The sequence below is a fragment of the Microcaecilia unicolor genome, chromosome 6, assembly GCF_901765095.1.
Source record: "Microcaecilia unicolor chromosome 6, aMicUni1.1, whole genome shotgun sequence".
Lineage (NCBI taxonomy): Eukaryota > Metazoa > Chordata > Amphibia > Gymnophiona > Siphonopidae > Microcaecilia > Microcaecilia unicolor.
This window is the reverse complement of record NC_044036.1, coordinates 161,832,741-161,850,551: the sequence shown is the minus strand read 5'-3', so window position 1 is coordinate 161,850,551 and position 17,811 is coordinate 161,832,741. Positions and strand designations below refer to the sequence as shown.

Genomic DNA, 17,811 nt, shown 5'->3' with positions numbered 1-17,811 from the left:
TGCGTACCCCCTTGTCCAAACTCCCGGACCCCAGTAGGGTGTGGGCTGGAGGTTGGGGTGCGCAGGTTAGGCTGAGGCAGGCAGGGCATGTCACCCAGCACATTCCCTCCTCGGCGTTCATCGGCAGGGATCGGATTCTCTGCTTTTATAAGGGGCAGCCACGGCAGTGTCACAAGTGCGGGTCGTTTAGACATTTTAGTATGTCATGCCCGGTTGTGCAGTGTGGAAAGTGCGGGTCTAAGGAGCATCCCACGGAGTCCTGTATGTCTATTCGGTGCAACCTGTGTGGGGGTCTGGGGCATGCATTTCGAGCCTGCCCTTGGGCCTCCCATAATGGGGGTGAGGAGGAGATAGATAGGGATGGTTCAGGTCAGGGGGAGGGGGGAGGGGAAGCAGACCATGATCAGGTTCCCGGGGCGGGGGGGAAAGGGTCCAGGGAAGGACAGGGACAGGTAGAGGGGGGGGCTTGGGGGAGGGTCGGAAGCGGCAGGAAGGGGAGGATGAGGGCTGGACGCGGGTGTCCAAGAAACAGCGAAGAGGAAAGGGGGGAAGGGGGGTGGGAATGGGGATAGAAGTAGGGAATAGATTCAGGGGTTTGGAAGAGGAGGGAGGGGTTGAGGAACTGGCTGGTGAGGAGGTAGAGGATGGGGGTAGCCGGCAGGACGGGTTGGGAGGTAGGGGAGAAGGAGTGAGGGGAACAGCGGGTAAGAGGAAAGAGAAACGGGGGGGGGAGGGTTTTGAGGGACAAAGAGGGGGGAAGGGTAGGGGGGGAGGTGGGTGGATCGGGGGAGGTGACAGCTGATGCAGGGAGGGCGGGAGAGGAAAGGAAGGTAAGAAAGGATGTAGTAATGCAGGCCCGTGAGGGGAGGGAGGAAGGGTCGGAGGCGGGATTGATGGGAAGGGTGGAAGAAGAGGAGGTAGTAGGGGTGGAAGAGGGAGGAGAGGAGGGGGGCAGGTCGGTTGATGATCCCCAGGGAGGGAGGGAGGTGGGTGAAGACAAAAAGAAGATAGGGAGGAAGAAAGCAAGGGTGGGGGAAGGGATGTTTAAGCTAGGGGTCCGGGATTGGGCGGAGGAGGAAGAAGAGGGTGGAGGGGAAGGGACCACGGATGATGGTGTGGAGAGAAGGGAAGGCAGCCAGGAAGGCGGGGGGTGTGGTAGCGAGGACTGATGGCGGGACTGCTATTGGTGTTCGCCACACTTAATGTGGCTAGTGTCGCCTCCCAGAGGGCAAGAAGCTTGGCATTTGATGGCCTCTCTGCTGTGGAGGCGGACTGTTTCCTCCTCCAGGAGACCCGGTTGCAGACGCTGGAGGACATCCGGCGGGCAAAGAGGGCCTGGAGATGGGGACCCTCTATCTGGGGTCTGGCCGGGGAGAGGTTTGGGGGGATAGGCATCCTCTTTAAAACCAATAAAGTAGAGATTCAGAGGGTGGTGGAGCTGGGTATTGGTAGGTGTTTGGTGTTGGACGTAATATTGCGGGGGGTGGCCTTGCGGGTGATTAATGTGTATGGACCGCAAAGCAAACAGGGAAGGTCTGCATTGTTCAACAAAATTAAGCCTTACCTATACACTTCAAGGCAGTTGGTGTGGGGAGGAGACTTCAACACTATCTTACGGAAAGAGGATAGTGGGGGGCGGGCACCACAAGTACGTTATGATGGGGTTCGACTAGCGGGGATTATGAAAGGAGCAGGGCTGGTGGATGTACATATTGCACTTGGTGGTGGGAATCAGGGTTTCACCTTTTCACGGGGCACCTGTAGGAGCAGAATTGACCGGTTTATAGTTCGGGAAGGGGCATGTAGGCAGGCACCTAGGGTGGTGGAAGTAGATTTCTCTGACCACAGGATGGTGATGATAGAGTTGGGGGGAGGGGGGGCGTGCAAGCTAGGGAAAGGGTTGTGGAGATTGAATCTCAAATGGTTGAAGGAGGGGGTGTTGCACCAGGAGTACCTGGAATTCCTAGCAGACCAGGTGTCCATTCAGGGTGTCTTCCCTTCCCTCAGGGACTGGTGGGAAGTACTGAAACACCGCACCAGAGGGTTTTTTCTCCGTCAGGCAAGGCGGGAGGGAAGGGAGGCCACCCGGTTGGGGATCGCCCTGAGAAAGCGACGGGATAATCTAATTTCCCGGGGGGGGAGGAAGGAGGATATTGAGGTACTGCAGCAGGAGGTTGAAAGAGTACAGTACAACCGCTACTCTTCCCTCGTCTATGAGCGGGACTTCGGGAAGCTGCTTGGTCCGGACCCGTATGACTGCTGCAAGGAACGAAGGGAGAGGAGGGTGGTGGTGGGGTTTAGGGATGAGGGGGGGGGTGCTCCAAGAATCCAGGGAAGGTATTTTGCGGGTGGTGGGGACGCATTTTGGGCGGGTTTTCTCGGACCTACAGTTGGGGACAGAGGCCATGGGAAGATATATTGAGGGGACCCCGGGGGTGGGTAACTGGGGTCCCCATCTTCAGGTCTTAACGCAGCCGTGGACGCTGGGTGAGGTGGAGGAGGCCATTGGGGCCTTGCGGCGCAGAACAGCGCCGGGGCCGGATGGACTTCCGGCGGAGTTTTACCAACGGTTCAGGGACCAGCTGGCGCCGCTCTTGCTGGAACTCTGGGAGGAGGCGCGAACAGGAGGATCCTTGCCGGAGTCTATGGGAGGATCAGCATTGGTCCTCCTTAGCAAAGGCAAGGACCCTCAAGACGTGGCGAACTGGCGACCAATAGCACTATTGAACAGCGACCGGAAGATCTTCGCCCACATGCTTCATGCTCGCATGAGGAAGGTCTCCGGTGAAGTGCTAGCAGTCCCGCAGAGGTGTGGGGTCCCAGGAAGGGGGATGCTGGAGGCAGTAGCCTGGGTGAGGGAGGGCTTGGAACATAGCCGGGTGGGAGATGGTAGGTTGGTCGTGGCCTTGGACCAGGACAAGGCTTTCGACCGAGTGCAGTGGGAGTTCTTGTGGAAGGTCCTGGATCACTATGGCTTCCCGGGGGAGTGGATCGCACAACTGCAACTGTTGTATGCTGGGGCGCGATTTTTTCCCCTGGTGAATGGATGGAGGGGGGCGGAGGTGGGGGTCACGGCAGGGGTACGGCAGGGGTGCCCATTGAGCCCCCTGCTGTACGCTTTTGCCATAGATCCCCTGGTGCGGAGGCTAGGAGGAGGGGGGGAGGGAGGGCTCAGAGGGGTAGAGGTTGGCAAAGGGAACGTATTGAGAGTCATCGCTTATGCAGACGATGTCACCGTTTGGGTGGCAGACCAGAGGGAGGGGAGGATGCTGCGGGAGACCCTTGAAGAATATTCCAAGGCATCGGGGTCACGGGTAAACCTGGGTAAGTGTACTAGCTTGTGGGTGGGTCCAGAGGAACGGCGATTTAACCTAGGGGGCGGGTTTCCTGCAGGGATTGAAAGAATGCGGGTGTTGGGAGTGTATTTTGGGGGGGGGGGGATTACGGGCGGGAGAGTTGGGAGCAAAAGATATCAGAGGCAAGGGAAAAGGTGGATCGTTGGAAGGGGTGGCGGATGTCCATGGCAGACAGGGTCCGGTTGTTGAAGACCCAGATAGTCCCCATGTTTCTCTTCTTGAGTTACATCTGCCTTTTGCCGGAATGCTGTTTCACTTCATTGTACAGCGTGTTTTTTCAACTTTTGTGGGGCAACAGGATGAACCCGGTAAAACGCAATATTACTTACCGGTCGCGGGAGGAAGGGGGGGTGGGGATGGTAAACCCTGTCTTGCTATTCTCCTCCCTGTTCATCCAGTTTAACCTTGGGCGGGGGGGAGGGTCGGAGGCCCCAGGGTGGGCACAAAGTGTTGTGCAGTGGTGGGAGGGATTTTGGGGCCCTTGGTGGGGAGGGGGGAAGGTGGGGAGGTTGCGGAAGGGTTTCCCAGAGGGGGTAGGCTACTACAAATCCTTAGTAAAGCTGGTCCGGTTGTGGGACATTACATGGGAGGAAATAAGGGCGGGGCAGAGGGAGAGCTGGGTGGAGCGGGTTCGCTCCCAGCATTTCTCATCTCCCCTGACTCTTAGGGATGCTCCAGGGCCCGTGCTGAGGCAGGGCCTGGGCTTTATTTCATCTAGACGACTCCCGAACAAGTACAGGGACATTGCCTGGCTGTCCCTTCACGGTAAATTATATGTTAGGGCAAATATGCACCGAAGCTTGCAGGACCGAAACTGCCCGAGGGGGGAGTGTGCTGGTCAGCTGGAGACGATGGACCACTTCCTTATGGAGTGTCCATTCTCCAGAGCAGTTTGTGGAAGAGTGGCCGCCTTGTTGGCCATCCCCAGCTTCACGTCCTACACCTATGCAGACTGGGTGTACGGGAGGCAGCAGGGGACGGGGCGGCTGGAGCCAGGTACCGCCTTCCTCATATCAGTGATTATCAGGTACTGCCTGTGGGTGGCCCGATGCGGGGTGTCTATGCGCCAGGAGTGCAGGTCGGCTGAGCAGGTTTCCTGGGACGTTGTCCGAGCCGTCCAGGAATTGGCACGCTGGGAAAAGGTGGAGGGGGGGGTACTTAATTTTGGGGTTTGGTGGAAGCATGTACGCTTGAAGTTGATTTGAATGTATGGTGTGGGGGGGATTTGGGGGGGGGACGGGTTTTATCGGGTTTGTATTTTTTGTATAAAAGTGTAGTGGGGCTGGTTTTACAACGGCATGATGTAATGTCTTGAATATTGGTTTTTCCGTTTTATTTAATAAAGGAATTCTCCAAGCATCCACTACTCTCTCCGTGAAAAAATACTTCCTGACATTTTTCTTGAGTCTGCCCCCCTTCAATCTCATTTCATGTCCTCTCGTTCTACCATCTTCCCATCTCCGGAAAAGGTTCGTTTGCGGATTAATACTTTTCAAGTATTTGAACGTCTGTATCATATCATCCCTGTTTTGCCTTTCCTCCAGAGTATACATGTTTAGTTCAGCAAGTCTCTCCTCATACGTCTTGTAACGCAAAGCAAGCTTATAAAGGATCCAGGTCAGTGACCTGGCAGAAAATCACCACAGTCCCCACTCTATACTCACTAGTCTGTACCCCTAACTCCCAACCACATTTTGCCTCTCCTCAGCTGCCACCTCTGTGAGCTAACCCTCACCTCCCAGAAACACCTCACTCCCAGTCAGCCAGCCAGCTAACATCTCCTCATCACAAAGCAGCCTGGTAATAGCACCACTATTAAAGAAACTTGCAGTTGAACAACTCAATACACAGACACCTTCATCAGATCAATGCAGGAGTTCCTGCACCATGCAGCTCCACTCTTTTCGGTAGCTAACAGTGCAATAATACTAATAATGTTAAACTGAAAGACTATCTGCTATGTTTAGCTTTTTCTGCTTCAGAGGGACACTGATGATTTTGTCATTTACTTGGGGTGATAAGGATTGTTTTTGATTGTTGCCATGGTTGCCCTTTTGATAATGGACTGTCTTGCCTAGTTGTTGGCTGCCTATGTTTTTTTTTAAATATTGTTATGTATACAATTTTTATGTAACTTTCTTTTGTTTGCTGCCCTGGATAAGGGTGGGTTATAAATAATAATAATAATAAAACTAGATGTAAATCTAATAATAAAAATACAGTGAAACCTCGGTTTTCGTCGATAATTCGTCCGAAAACTATCGACGAAAACCGAGGCAACAAGCAATTTTTCTTTTAAATGAATAAAAAAAGACTAGTGTACAGAATAAATGAACATTTAACATGGCATTTACCTTTTTGAAGACTCTTCTTGGTGTATGGAAGATGGAGAGAGAGGAGCGGAGATTATTGTTTGGAAGGGGGATCCCCCTCCATAAGGACACTATCTGGGGGGGTGTCACTTCCCTTCTTGTTCTTTGATACAAGCACTCAACCAGCTGTAGTAGTAGTGTGGCAAAACGACGAAATTTGGGTAAAAAAACCAGCAGGGACTTTGATACAGGCACTCAAACAGCAGTAGTGTGATCCCCCAACCGGAAACAATGCCCCAGAAGAATGACACGTGAGAACGCAAGATTAGCTGCATGGGCACGCCGACGAAATCCGAGGCGATTGACGAAAACCGAGATAAATTGACAGTAACCGAAACCGATGAAATCCGAAGTCAACGAAAACCGGTTTCACTGTATAGGCACCAGTGTGCAATTTCTAGGAATCATGATGACCTGGTGCCTGGGAGTTAGTACGAAGGCAGGGGTGGAATGAGGCATGGCTACTTAGAAGATCCCCTAGGATATGCATTTGTTTATATTTTATTTCTCTTTGCACTTAACTTTTATGCATGTTAAAAAAACACATTTACAAGTGTTGTGACATTAAACATGAAAAAAGTAACAAAAAAAGGGAAACCCCCCATGTGCACATCCTATATAATAATTTGCACCTCCAATATTCCATCGTTGTCTGGCTGCCTCGGTTCGTAACATCTGATGACATCAGCCAGCCTCCAGCGTTCCACTCCCCCTCACTGCCCACCCTCGCGTGAAAACGTAATGACATCAGAGGGCGGACCAGTGAGAGGGAAGGGAACGCTGGAAGCGAGCTGACGTCAGGATGTTACCAACGGAAAGAAAGCTAGCCAGGCCAGCCAGAAAACGATGAGGTACAAAGGAAGAGAGAATCGCGGCACATTGATGGCAGGGCAGAATCGATGGACATGGAGGGGAGGGGAGGGCAGGGGAGAGACAAAAAAAATCACTTACAAGAGAGCCTTTCTAGGGCCCGTTTCATTGTTGAGGAAACTGGCTGGGTTCCACTAGTCCCTAATAAATCACATCATTATCAGTCTCTCTATTTTCAAAAACCTGCTTATTAAATTATGAATGAAACAGCTGCTAGTCTCATGTCCAGATTTTGCAATATGTGAAGTAGGTCATCACTTAAGAAATTCAGGGGCCTCTTTACTAAAGCTTAGTGTGTGCTGAATGTTAAGAAGCCCATTATCTACCCTATGGGCATTTTAGCATTTAGTGCATGCTAATCTTTAGTAAAAGAGGCCCCGCAGTGCTTTTAACTGATGGTGATAGTTGTGTTCACTCAGAGAATAAGCATATAAGTTTAGGTTAGGTGGCTTTTTCTCGTACCAAAGACAAACATCATTTTAGACATTGACGAAATCACAATGACTCATCATCGTGCTCTGAGCCTTTTACTGTAAAACTCAGTGTGGTTTTTGTTCTTCCATTTAGACCAAGATATTGAAAAGCCACTTCCTCATCGATGGCCAAGAAAAGGTTTGAACCCACAGAAGGGTGGTAAGACACTTTGTCGCTTTTCATATACTGGTTATAGACCTTTCATTGGTAGAGAAAGATGTTCATGCTCGACTGTGAGTTGCTAGTTCAAATAACCTATTACAACATGATATAAGGACTGATCATAGCTGTTCCAGAATAAAAGCCCATTGAAAACAAAGTGCCATAAGATCCCAACACGTATTGGATTTGGTGAGCATTTGAAGAAACAGAATAGAAACATAGAAAGAACCATTAAAAAAAATGTAAATCCAAACAACCTAGAGCATTTGGGTTGTGATCACTGAGTAAATCAAAGGTTAAAATGGAACTACATTTTACAAAAGACGTCCAACTGAACAGAAAGACTTTCAGGTCAGTAAATCACCGGTGGTGCTGTTGTTTTAGAACAGGGTCTGCTGGCGTATATCCTGTTGTAAAATACCTGAGAAATGGATGTTCATGTACTGGTAATGTCCATTTGTAAAATGGAAGACCCATTTTCCAAACAGAATCATCCAAATTATGAATGGGTCACAACAACGGTTGTGGATGTCTTTCTGGCAGCAGAGGAATGTCTAGATTATAAAACAAACATCAATAGTGTTCCACATCTCAAACAGAATTGGATCTAAAGGTCTCAGCAGTATGGCTCTCAGTATCGCAAAGACTTATAGCACCCACATTGTCACTGACCAATAGATCTGCCTACCATTTATTCCAATACAATATTTTCTTTATCAATTTTTAAATTTATAAATATATAAATATTTTTAAATATCTAAGAAAACGTTTTCATTAAGGAAATGAACAATGATACCCCTCAAAACTCAAATTCAAGGACATTTCCAAAAAAACATGCCCCAAGTCTTCCTTAGAGGACATGCATTTCTGTCAATGAGGAGATGGATGGAACTCCTCTCATATAAGGGGAAATGGGACTTGATATATTGCCTTTCTGAGGGTTTTGCAACTACTTTCAAAGTGGTTTACGTATATTCAGGTACTTATTTTGTACCAGGGGCAATGGAGGGTTAAGTGACTTGCCCAGAGTCACAAGGAGCTGCATTAGGAATTGAACTCAGTTCCCCAGGATCAAAGTCCACTGCACTAACCACTAGGCTAATTCTCCACTTAAGGAGTGGAGAGACTGAAGAGGTTAGGGCTCTTCAGCTTGGAAAAGAGAAGGCTGAGAGGGGATATAATTGAGGTCTACAAAATCCTGAGTGGTGTAGAATGGGTAAAAGTGAGTCTATTCACTTCAGTATCAACTGGCTCACCTTTATCCACATGTTTGTTAACCCCTTCAAAGAAATGTAGTAGATTGGTGAGGCAAGATTTCCCTTCACTAAATCCATGTTGGCTTTGTCTCGTTAATCCATGCTTATGTATATACTCTTTAATTTTGTTCTTTATAATAGTCTCTACCATTTTGCCCAGCACCAACATCAGACTCACCAGGCTATAATTTCCCAGATCACCTCTGGAGCCCTTTTTAAAAATTGACTTTACATTGGCCACCCTCTAATCTTCTAGTACCATGCTTGATTTTAAAGATAAATTACATATTAATAACAATAGTTCTGTAAGTTAATTTTTCAATTCTATCAGTACTCTGGGATGTATACCATCTGGTCCAGGTGATACGGTACTCTTCAATTTGTCAAACTGTCCCATTACATCTTCTAGGTTTACAGAAATTTGATTCAATTTCTCTGACCCATCAGCACTGAATACCATTTCTAGCATTGGTACCTTTCCCACATCTTCCTTGGTGAAGACCGAAGCAAAGAATTCATTTAATCTCTCCGCTATGGCCTTGTTTTCCCCGAATACCCATTTTACCCCTCTGTCATCTAGTGGTCCAACTGATTCTTTTGCCAGCTTCTTGCTTCTAATACTTTGTGTTTTTACCTCCAAAATGATCTTCTTTTCAAAGTATCTCTTTGCCTTCCTTATCAGCGCTTTGCATTTGACTTGCCATTCCTTATACTGTTTCCTATTATTTTCAGTTGGATCCTTCTTCCATTTTCTGAAGGATTTTCTTTTAGCTCTAATAGCTTTCTTCACCTCACTTTTTAACCATGTTGGCTGCCGTTTGGCCTTCCTTTCTGCTTTTATAAATACATGGACTATATCTGGCCTGGGCTTCTCCAAGATGGTATTTTTGAATAGCATCCATGCCTGATGTAATTTTTTTTTACCTTTGCAGCTGCTCCTCTAAGTTTTTTTTTTTTTTTTACTGTTCTTCTCATTTTATCATAGTCTCATTTTTGAATGTTAAATGCTAACATATTGGATTTCCTGTTTGTACTTACTCCAGAGCCGATATCAAATATGATCATGTTATGATCACTGTTGTCAAGTGGCCCCAGCACCATCACCTCCTGCACCAGATCATGTGCTCCACTAAGGACTAGATCTAGAATTGTTCCCTCTCTTGTTGGTTCCTGAACCAACTGCTTCATAAAGCAGTCCTTGATTTCACCTTCCTGGCATCACCCATTATTATTGTGTTCCCCAGTTTGTTAGCCTCCTTAATTTCTGATAACAGTTTTACATCTGTCTGTTCATCCTGGCTTGTAAAGTGTTGCTATGTTTAACAGGAAAATTAATGCTTCCAACATTCCGGGACACTCCATTGAACATTTATGTAACCCCATCTGTAAGGCCCAGCCAAATGGTACATTTGAAAATTAGTCTAGCGGGGAGACATCCCAGCCCTCCATCTCCCCTTTCTTTCTTCCATGTAAAAGTACACAAGATGACAAGAGCACACATACTTTTATGTCACTTGGGTATAGTTGCCTTTGGGGACAGGTTTTGGGTAGAAAGCTGGTGGAGTTATTTATAAAACACAGGCAGGTGGAAGTCTGCCACCTACATCCCTAACAGCAGGGTGTGCTGTTTCAATACCATTTTTTTCCAATGGTGAGGGACAAGCGTATTCTGCAGGACTCCAGAAAACTTACATGTCCCTAGCAATTGAAAATACAATATTGAAGTGCTGTCCCCCACTGGCAGAAGTGTAGTTAGAGCAGGGATTCTCAACCCAGTCTTCAGGACACACTCAGTCAAATTTTTAGGATATCCACAATGAATATGCATGAGATACATTTTCAAGCACTTCTTCAATTGTATGCAAATCTACCACATGCATATTCATTGTGAATATTCTAAAGACCTGACTGGCTAGGTATGTCCCAAGGACTGGGGTGAGAAACCCTGGCTTAGAGGGAACATTGCAGGCAGGCATAAATATTTACTGCTTCATTTTAGCTGCAGTTTCTGCAGCTTTTCTGAGCAGGGGCGCAGCCATGGGCAGGCCCAGGCCCAGCCACTTTTGCTCCAGGCTCGCCCACCTTAACTAGCCCCAACCCAACCAGTGGCGTGGCTCTCCCAAGCGAGGCTCCAATCTTTTCCTGCCTCTTCTGCCCGCTCTCCCCGTCCGTGTGGTCTGCTCACTTTTACTGCCCTGAAGCACCGTTCTCCCTCCAGCACCGGTGATTCCCATAGTCAGCCTTCTGCTAGCGTGCGTCGTCGGGGCCTCTTCTCAGGCGCGTCCTGCCTACTCTGCAACTTCCCTTTTTCCGCAAAGGTGGGACGCGTGCCTAAGAGGCCCCGACGATGCACGCTGGCAGAAGGCTGACTATGGGAATTGCCCATGCTGGAGGGAGAATGGCACTTCAGGGCAGTAAAAATGACCAGAACTGACCATATTCAGGGGGGCTGTCAGCATCTGGAAGAACACTGCCAAATGCCCTGGGTTTGAAACAGTTCGGTGGTGGTGGTGGGTGGAGAGGAAATGCGAGGCCCGTGCCCACCCAGTCCACCTCCAGGCCCATCTAAAAATTGAACTCTGGCTACGCTGCTGTTTCTGAGACAGTTCTATGAAAACACATGTGCCTTCAAAGGTAGACCAGAAATAAACACCTTCTTGCCCTCTCAAATTGTTATCAAATTAACCACTTATTAAGGGTGTTCAGGGCTTCAGCCAACCAATGCAGAACTCAGATTTTTCTTAATCTTCCTTTACAGATCATTTTTTTCATTTCCTCCTGTTCTGCTTTTCTGCTGGAGCTGCCCTGGTTTGCTTTTACATGTACACAGGTTAGACATTTTTCATCTTTATTTTTTGTTTAATTTTCAAACACTGGTTAGAATTTTAACTGTAAAATCATAGCATGTATTATTTGGAAGATCTGGAGGGCACCAACTGGCTAATGTACGTTTTACATTTTAGACTGGATCATGGCAGCTGGCATTGGTTTAATTAGCTTTGCTTCCTTGGAAGTTATTGGAAGCTATCCTGGTTTAGGTAAGGATATTTTTTAACAGTCAAATACATCTGTTGCATATTTTCCTGAGCATGCTCTTAAAACCAACTCTAGAAGTGCCTGAGTTTTGGGTGAGGTAATTGGTATCTCAAATAAACCATATATAGATCTTTCATCTGACTGTGTCTGTTTGTGATGGACTAGATACCCATATGCGTGTTATGCAGGATTTCAGTATCTCTCAGTGTGGGATTTGCTATTTCAAGAAAAAAAAGTACAAGCTTGCAAAGTGGCCCTTTAGTAATGGAATAAAACTAAGCACACAGAATGGCATCAGTGATTTATATTTATTTTTTATTACATAATGATCAGGTCATTAGTTGATACATTCCAAAAAATCACAGACAGAGATGTTGATAATAGTTATGTATAACACTTTTGCATGCATATGCCATGGTTAATTAATAAAATAATTTGGAGGGGGGAGGAAGGGGGGAGGGAAGGTTGGGGGAGAAACAAAGAAAATTGATGATAGCAGTTTCGCTGTATTAGTACAGGATGGCAATGTTAAATGCCTGAGTTATTATGTTTAACATGGAATTGTTTTGTTTCTGCATTCATCAATAAAAATTATTAAACCTAAAGGTGTTAAGCTATTAACGCACAGTTGGCACAGGGAAACAAGCTATCGCTGGAAAAAATTAGGCCTTTTGTGGTATTTTGCCTGTCTGCACAGTCTAACCCACGCATTACCCCCCCCCCCCCCAGTCTACTTCCAATCATTTGCTGGCAGCGATTCCTGTAGGCAATCTGCTACAGCCCTGCAGGCTTCCCTTTACCGCGTCCCCTCTGTGCCAGTGAAGAAACAGGAAGTGACATCATCGAGGGCGGGATGCAGTAGAGGGAAGCCTGCCTGGCTGGCGCAGATTGTCTACAGGAATTGCTATGCGACTGCTCGAAGGTAGCCGGGGGTGGGGGTTGAGAGAGAGAGACAGCAGGGGAGAGAGGGAGAGGCTGCAGAGGCACCACCAATGAGGTGTTTTGGGGGCCACTAGACTGGGTGGGCCTGTGCCCACCCATAGCTACGCCACTGGAAAGTTCTGGCCTAATGTAATATGGAAGTGCATTCCAAAGTTTAGCCCTCAAAAAGAAAAATGCTGATAACCTAGTCTAGTGGCTCCTAAACCTGGTCCTGGGGGCACCCCAGCCAGTCAGGGTTTTCAGGATATCCACAATGAATATTGTAACCAGGTACCTCTAAGTGCAGCCCAGGATAAAACAATCTCCTCCAGCCACAGGCTCCCGGTACAGTCAAGAAATAAATGTCCACCATCAACTTCACTCTTAAGGACTTTATTCCATGCAGGTTTCTAGTAGACCTGATACACAGTTCCAACAGCAGCATTCACCTTCAATCTTAAGCACATATAAGCCAACTGAAAGTGTATGGCAAATAGTCCCCTTTAAGCAGTAGGCTATCAGCACATATCAGGATTTAATACAGACTCACAGTCAGCTCCAGTCTGGGCTCTTTATCCAGTGCACAATACAGAGCTGCCAAGTTACCCATTCCAGGAGGGAGACTGGCCAGTCCTGGATTTCTGCCAACCTCATCCTGGTGCATGATGGGACCTGCAGCACTGATTTCAATGAATAGAATCATGGACTACAAATACTACACTGCTTTGGGATGTAAGTTTAAAACCAAGACCAGCCAAAAAGTCTCCCTCTTGGAATGGGTAACTTGGCAGCTCTGACAATAAACAGTAGTTCAATTCCAAATAGAAGCAGTTCATTCAGTTCATCATCACAGTTAAATCACCAAGCAGCAGTTTCTACCTTCTACTCTCTTTACCTTCAGGAGGAATTCCAGACTTTAGGGATTTCTCATACCCCAAGGGATTCCCCTTTACATCGGCTTCACTGGTAGATTCAATACTTTAGGGACCTCTATTACCCAAGGGTTTTAGGCCTGCACAACTTTAGGAACTTCTCTTACCCAAGGATTTTCAGCCTGCATCTGCTTCACTTTACCCTTTTCTCTCCTCTTTCCTGGGACTCCTTCCCACCTGCCTAATCAATCCCTGGCTTCTGCTACCACAACCAATCATTCTCCTTCCATTAGCTTCCCCCACACCCATACCAGCTGAGTTAAGCATTAGACTAATGATGAGCTCCTGCACACAGGGTTTCCTATCTCTCTTTCGCCCTAGTGGCAGCCAATCTACACATCCTGCCAGCTTACACCCATGTCTTCCCCTAGTGCAGCAAGGAGTCCAGTCCGGGTTCTTCATCTCACCCCCCCCCCCCCGGCTCCTTGCCTGCAATGCCTTCTGGGACTTGTATTTCAGATTGAAACTGCCTTAACCCAACTATCCTGGATGTGACTATCACAGTATTCATAAGAGAGATTTGCATGTACTGCCTCCACTGCATACAAATCTCTCTCATGAATACTCATTGTGGATATCCTGAAAACCTGACTGGCTGGGGTTCCTCCAGGACTAGGTTTGGGAATTATTGATCTAGTTGATTCATAATGTGCCCTTTAAGGAACTGGTAAAACCAGTTGATGTGCATCTAGCAATCTAAGTTGATGATTTGGGGTATAAGGTATGGTCAATGTTGCTAAATATGAAGGGGAATCTAGATGGCAGGATTTAAGTATCCGACATAAAATTTTGAAATTGATCCCATATTGAATGGTTGTTATTGAAGTTTACAAAGAAGTGGGGTTGCATGATTGGTTTTACAAGCTTACAGAGAAAACATGCTGCAGTATTTTGTAACGTTTGAAGATGATGTAACTATGAAATAGTGATGCCTGCTTATACAGTATTACAATAATTGAGTCTAGAAATTATAAATGCTTGAATAATGTGGTAAAAACAGTTAGCTTTAAAAAAGGTTTGGCTAAAAAGTCCATAAGCCATTATTAAGATGGACTTGGGAAAATCCACCGCTTATTTCTAAGATAAGCATCATAAAATCTGTTTTACTGTTCTGAGATCTTGCAGGTACTTGTGACCTAGATTGGCCACTGTTAGAAACAGGATATTGGGCTTGATGGATCTTCGGTCTGTCCCAGTATAGCAACGCTTATGTTCTGATGTACTTAACTAAAGTAAACTGGGCATATCTAGAATTCCATATAGTTTTCCTTGAGTTCCATCAGTTCCACCACTGCAAATGTTCAAAAAGAATGTGATTAATATGCTGAAGGCCCCTTCCGAGTCTATCCCTCCATTTCCAAGTGCTTTTTAGTTACCATAGAGAAGTCGGGCCGGCCAGTTCAATTGATTATGGACAGTCTGGAATTGGTAGTGTGTTTTGGAGTGTCTGCTTCCACCCTGTTTAATAAGATGTGCATAGGATTGGGATAGGAATTTGTTAAAGAGGATGGTTTTTACCATAGAGGATTCCCAGTTTATGAGTTGCTGTGTATGAATTTTCCCATAAGTGCATAAGTATTGCCACACTGGGACAGACCAATGGTCCATCAAGCCCAGCATCCTGTTTCGAACAGTGTCCAATCCAGGTCACAAATACCTGGCAAGATCCCAAAAAAGTTCAATACATTTTATGCTGCTTATCCCAGAAATAAGCAGTGGATTTTCCCCAAGTCAATTTAATAATGGTCTATGGACTTTTCCCTGTCCAGACCTCTTTTAAACCCTGCTAAGCTAACCACCTTTACCACATTCTCTGGCAACGAATTCCAGATGTAGCCATGTCTGCACAGAAGAGGAGGAAGCAGTTCTTTATGCTGAGTGCGGGGGTGTTGCAGATAGAGGGACTTTTTTTTTTTTTTACATTTCCCCTGTAAATGTTTAGTTAAGTTTCAGGGGTTAGAGATAATTGATGTGAGCCACAATAGTTATCTGTGTTCCTTAATGCAAGGCTAGCTAAAGCTTAATTTTCATTCCCGTTGCTGTTGCACTCACTTCTCCTTTACTGTCTTAAGAGACTCTTTATTTGCATAGCTCATGTATTCATCATCTTTTTCATTACTTATTAAGAAAAAAAATTATTTTGACTTGAGATTTGGATTCTCCTACAATTTGCAGACCATCAGATAATGTATGAATATGAAACTTTATTCTTATTTTATTTCTATTATTTTTCTCTCTCTTATTTGCTGTAACAAGTTTGTGCTTCTGAACTTTATTATAAAACTTTAGAAATTTGAAAAAAAAAAAAAAATCCCCATTGGCTGGTGCTAGCATAATAACCCAGGCAGCAGATAACATTGTTTCAGAAATCACAAAAGTGGACTGAATTTGACTCTTTTCATTGATATATGAAAGCATTTTCTGATCTTTCTTTTGTTTGACAGTAAAAAGCATCCATGCTGTCCTCGAAGGGCTCCTCTCCATGTGGCAAAGAATCCCAGTGCCTGGTACTGATCTCTCACTGTCTATTTCCACTGCCAACAGTGCCTCATTCATATATGCAAACACACTCTTAAGGCATTGGGCTAGCCTGGGAAGCAAGTCTGAATTCCACAAGAAAATATATTTCAATGAACAGGCTCTTACACTGAAACATTAATATCTTCATATCTATCTTTCTATACATATATTCACACATATTTTTATTTTTTGTTACATTTGTACCCCGCGCTATCCCACTCATGGCAGGCTCAATGCGGCTTACATGGGGCAATGGAGGGTTAAGTGACTTGCCCAGAGTCACAAGGAGCTGCCTGTGCTGGGAATTGAACTCAGTTCCTCAGTTCCCCAGGACCAAAGTCCACCACCCTAACCACTAGGCCACTCCTCCACTCCGTACATGCAGAGGAACGGAGTTGAGCAGACCCTGACCCTGCCTGAATAGCTTTAGTGTACCATGAGGAAACATAAAAGGATGAAATATTTTCAATTATTTGTCCATTTGCATGGCTCAGAAATTTGGAAGCACTGTAGGCAAAGTGGTTTTCTTCTGTGATGATAAAGCATACTGTACTTTAGTGTTGCACCACAACTCAACCAGATGTTGAGCTGACAAGGTTTAAATGCCCTTTCCAAGTGGTCTGGACTTCCAAGTGTTGGCTAATTCCATCATAAGAATGAAATTCTAGTGTGCTTCTAAAACCTTCAAATCCTATGATCCTCGGGCAAGAGCCCTGTGCTTAGCTGGGGCAGCAATGGGCAGGTAAAGGAGCTCCTCAGCACGTGCTGGCCACTGACTAGGAGAGCAGGGACAGGGGTGTTGATGCTACTTTTCCTGGTGATGAATAAAAGGTCAACTCCAATAACCCAACTCCCCATCCACCTCTTTGATAGATTGTCAGGTGTCCCTACCCCAGTAGGCAGCAGGACAGCAATGCTTACATGCAACAGCTTCCACCGCCTGGCCAAAGGAGTCAACTCTGGCAGAGAAGCAGATACAGTTTAAATGCCACTCTCTTCCTGCTAGTCCTGTAGACCCAACAAGCAATTGGTGAATTCTGGAAAAGGGGGGGGAGGAGGAGGAGAGAGAAAGATTGGTCTTTGGAAAAAATCAAATTAAAAACAAAACAAGAATGTGCCCCTTCTCCAACAAAATCATCAGCAGAGGGCCTGCAATAAAATCAGTCACTGATTAAGATGATAACTTTCTAACACATAAACCTGATGCCTCTGATTACCTGGACACCAATGAGTTAATTCAACATTTCCCATATGGTAGTAATTTTCAAAATCTCTCAAAAGCAGGACTATAAACACTTTCTAACTTTCCATTTCTCCTACAGGCATTTTTCGGCCGAAGACAAGCTAACCAGAAGATTGCAACCATTCTGCCGTGCCTGTTTACAATTCCTTTGACCTCGTTACATGGCGAAATTCAGAATGCTCCAGGACTAATAGCTCATAAGAAAGTGTATGGAAATTAGGACCATTGATAAGTTTGGCTCTTGTAAATCATTTTTTTTTAATTGGTGACAGACTGACAAATAAGGCAAATTTTGAAAATTCTGCCTCTGATCTTCAAGGCCCTCAGAGGAAATGGGCCAGAGTACTTGAACAGGATCTCACTTTGTGCTTCTCCAAGATCTCTGAGATGTTCCCCTCCCAAGGAATATTCCAAACCACAGCCTCTCCAAAAGAAATCATGCAGTGTGGTACTCACCAGCAAGTCTTCTCAGGAGTAGCCCCCACACTCCCAGAAAGGCTTCACCTAGTGCAAGACTTTTCTACTTGAGGAGGCAGGTGAAAGCCTGGCTCTTCTCCCAAGCCTTTGATGGAAGAAGCAACTGACTAGCAAGTCACATACACAAGGACTAACGTCAGAACTTACAGAGTCTTTTATAAAGGTACCCTAAATGCTGGAAAAGCCCATAGG

At 46.1% G+C, this 17,811-nt stretch overlaps 1 protein-coding gene across 1 annotated transcript in view; it reads left to right on the top strand.

The window, feature by feature from the left end:
- TMEM40 (transmembrane protein 40) overlaps positions 1-17,811 on the top strand; it is a 50,522-nt gene extending 32,711 nt beyond the window's left edge. The window contains exons 9-13 of the mRNA XM_030207921.1: positions 7,166-7,231; positions 11,249-11,320; positions 11,454-11,528; positions 15,824-15,886; positions 17,222-17,811. Coding sequence (XP_030063781.1) covers positions 7,166-7,231; positions 11,249-11,320; positions 11,454-11,528; positions 15,824-15,886; positions 17,222-17,247 — 302 coding nt within the window. The 3' untranslated portion in view covers positions 17,248-17,811. The remainder of the gene's footprint in view (positions 1-7,165; positions 7,232-11,248; positions 11,321-11,453; positions 11,529-15,823; positions 15,887-17,221) is intronic.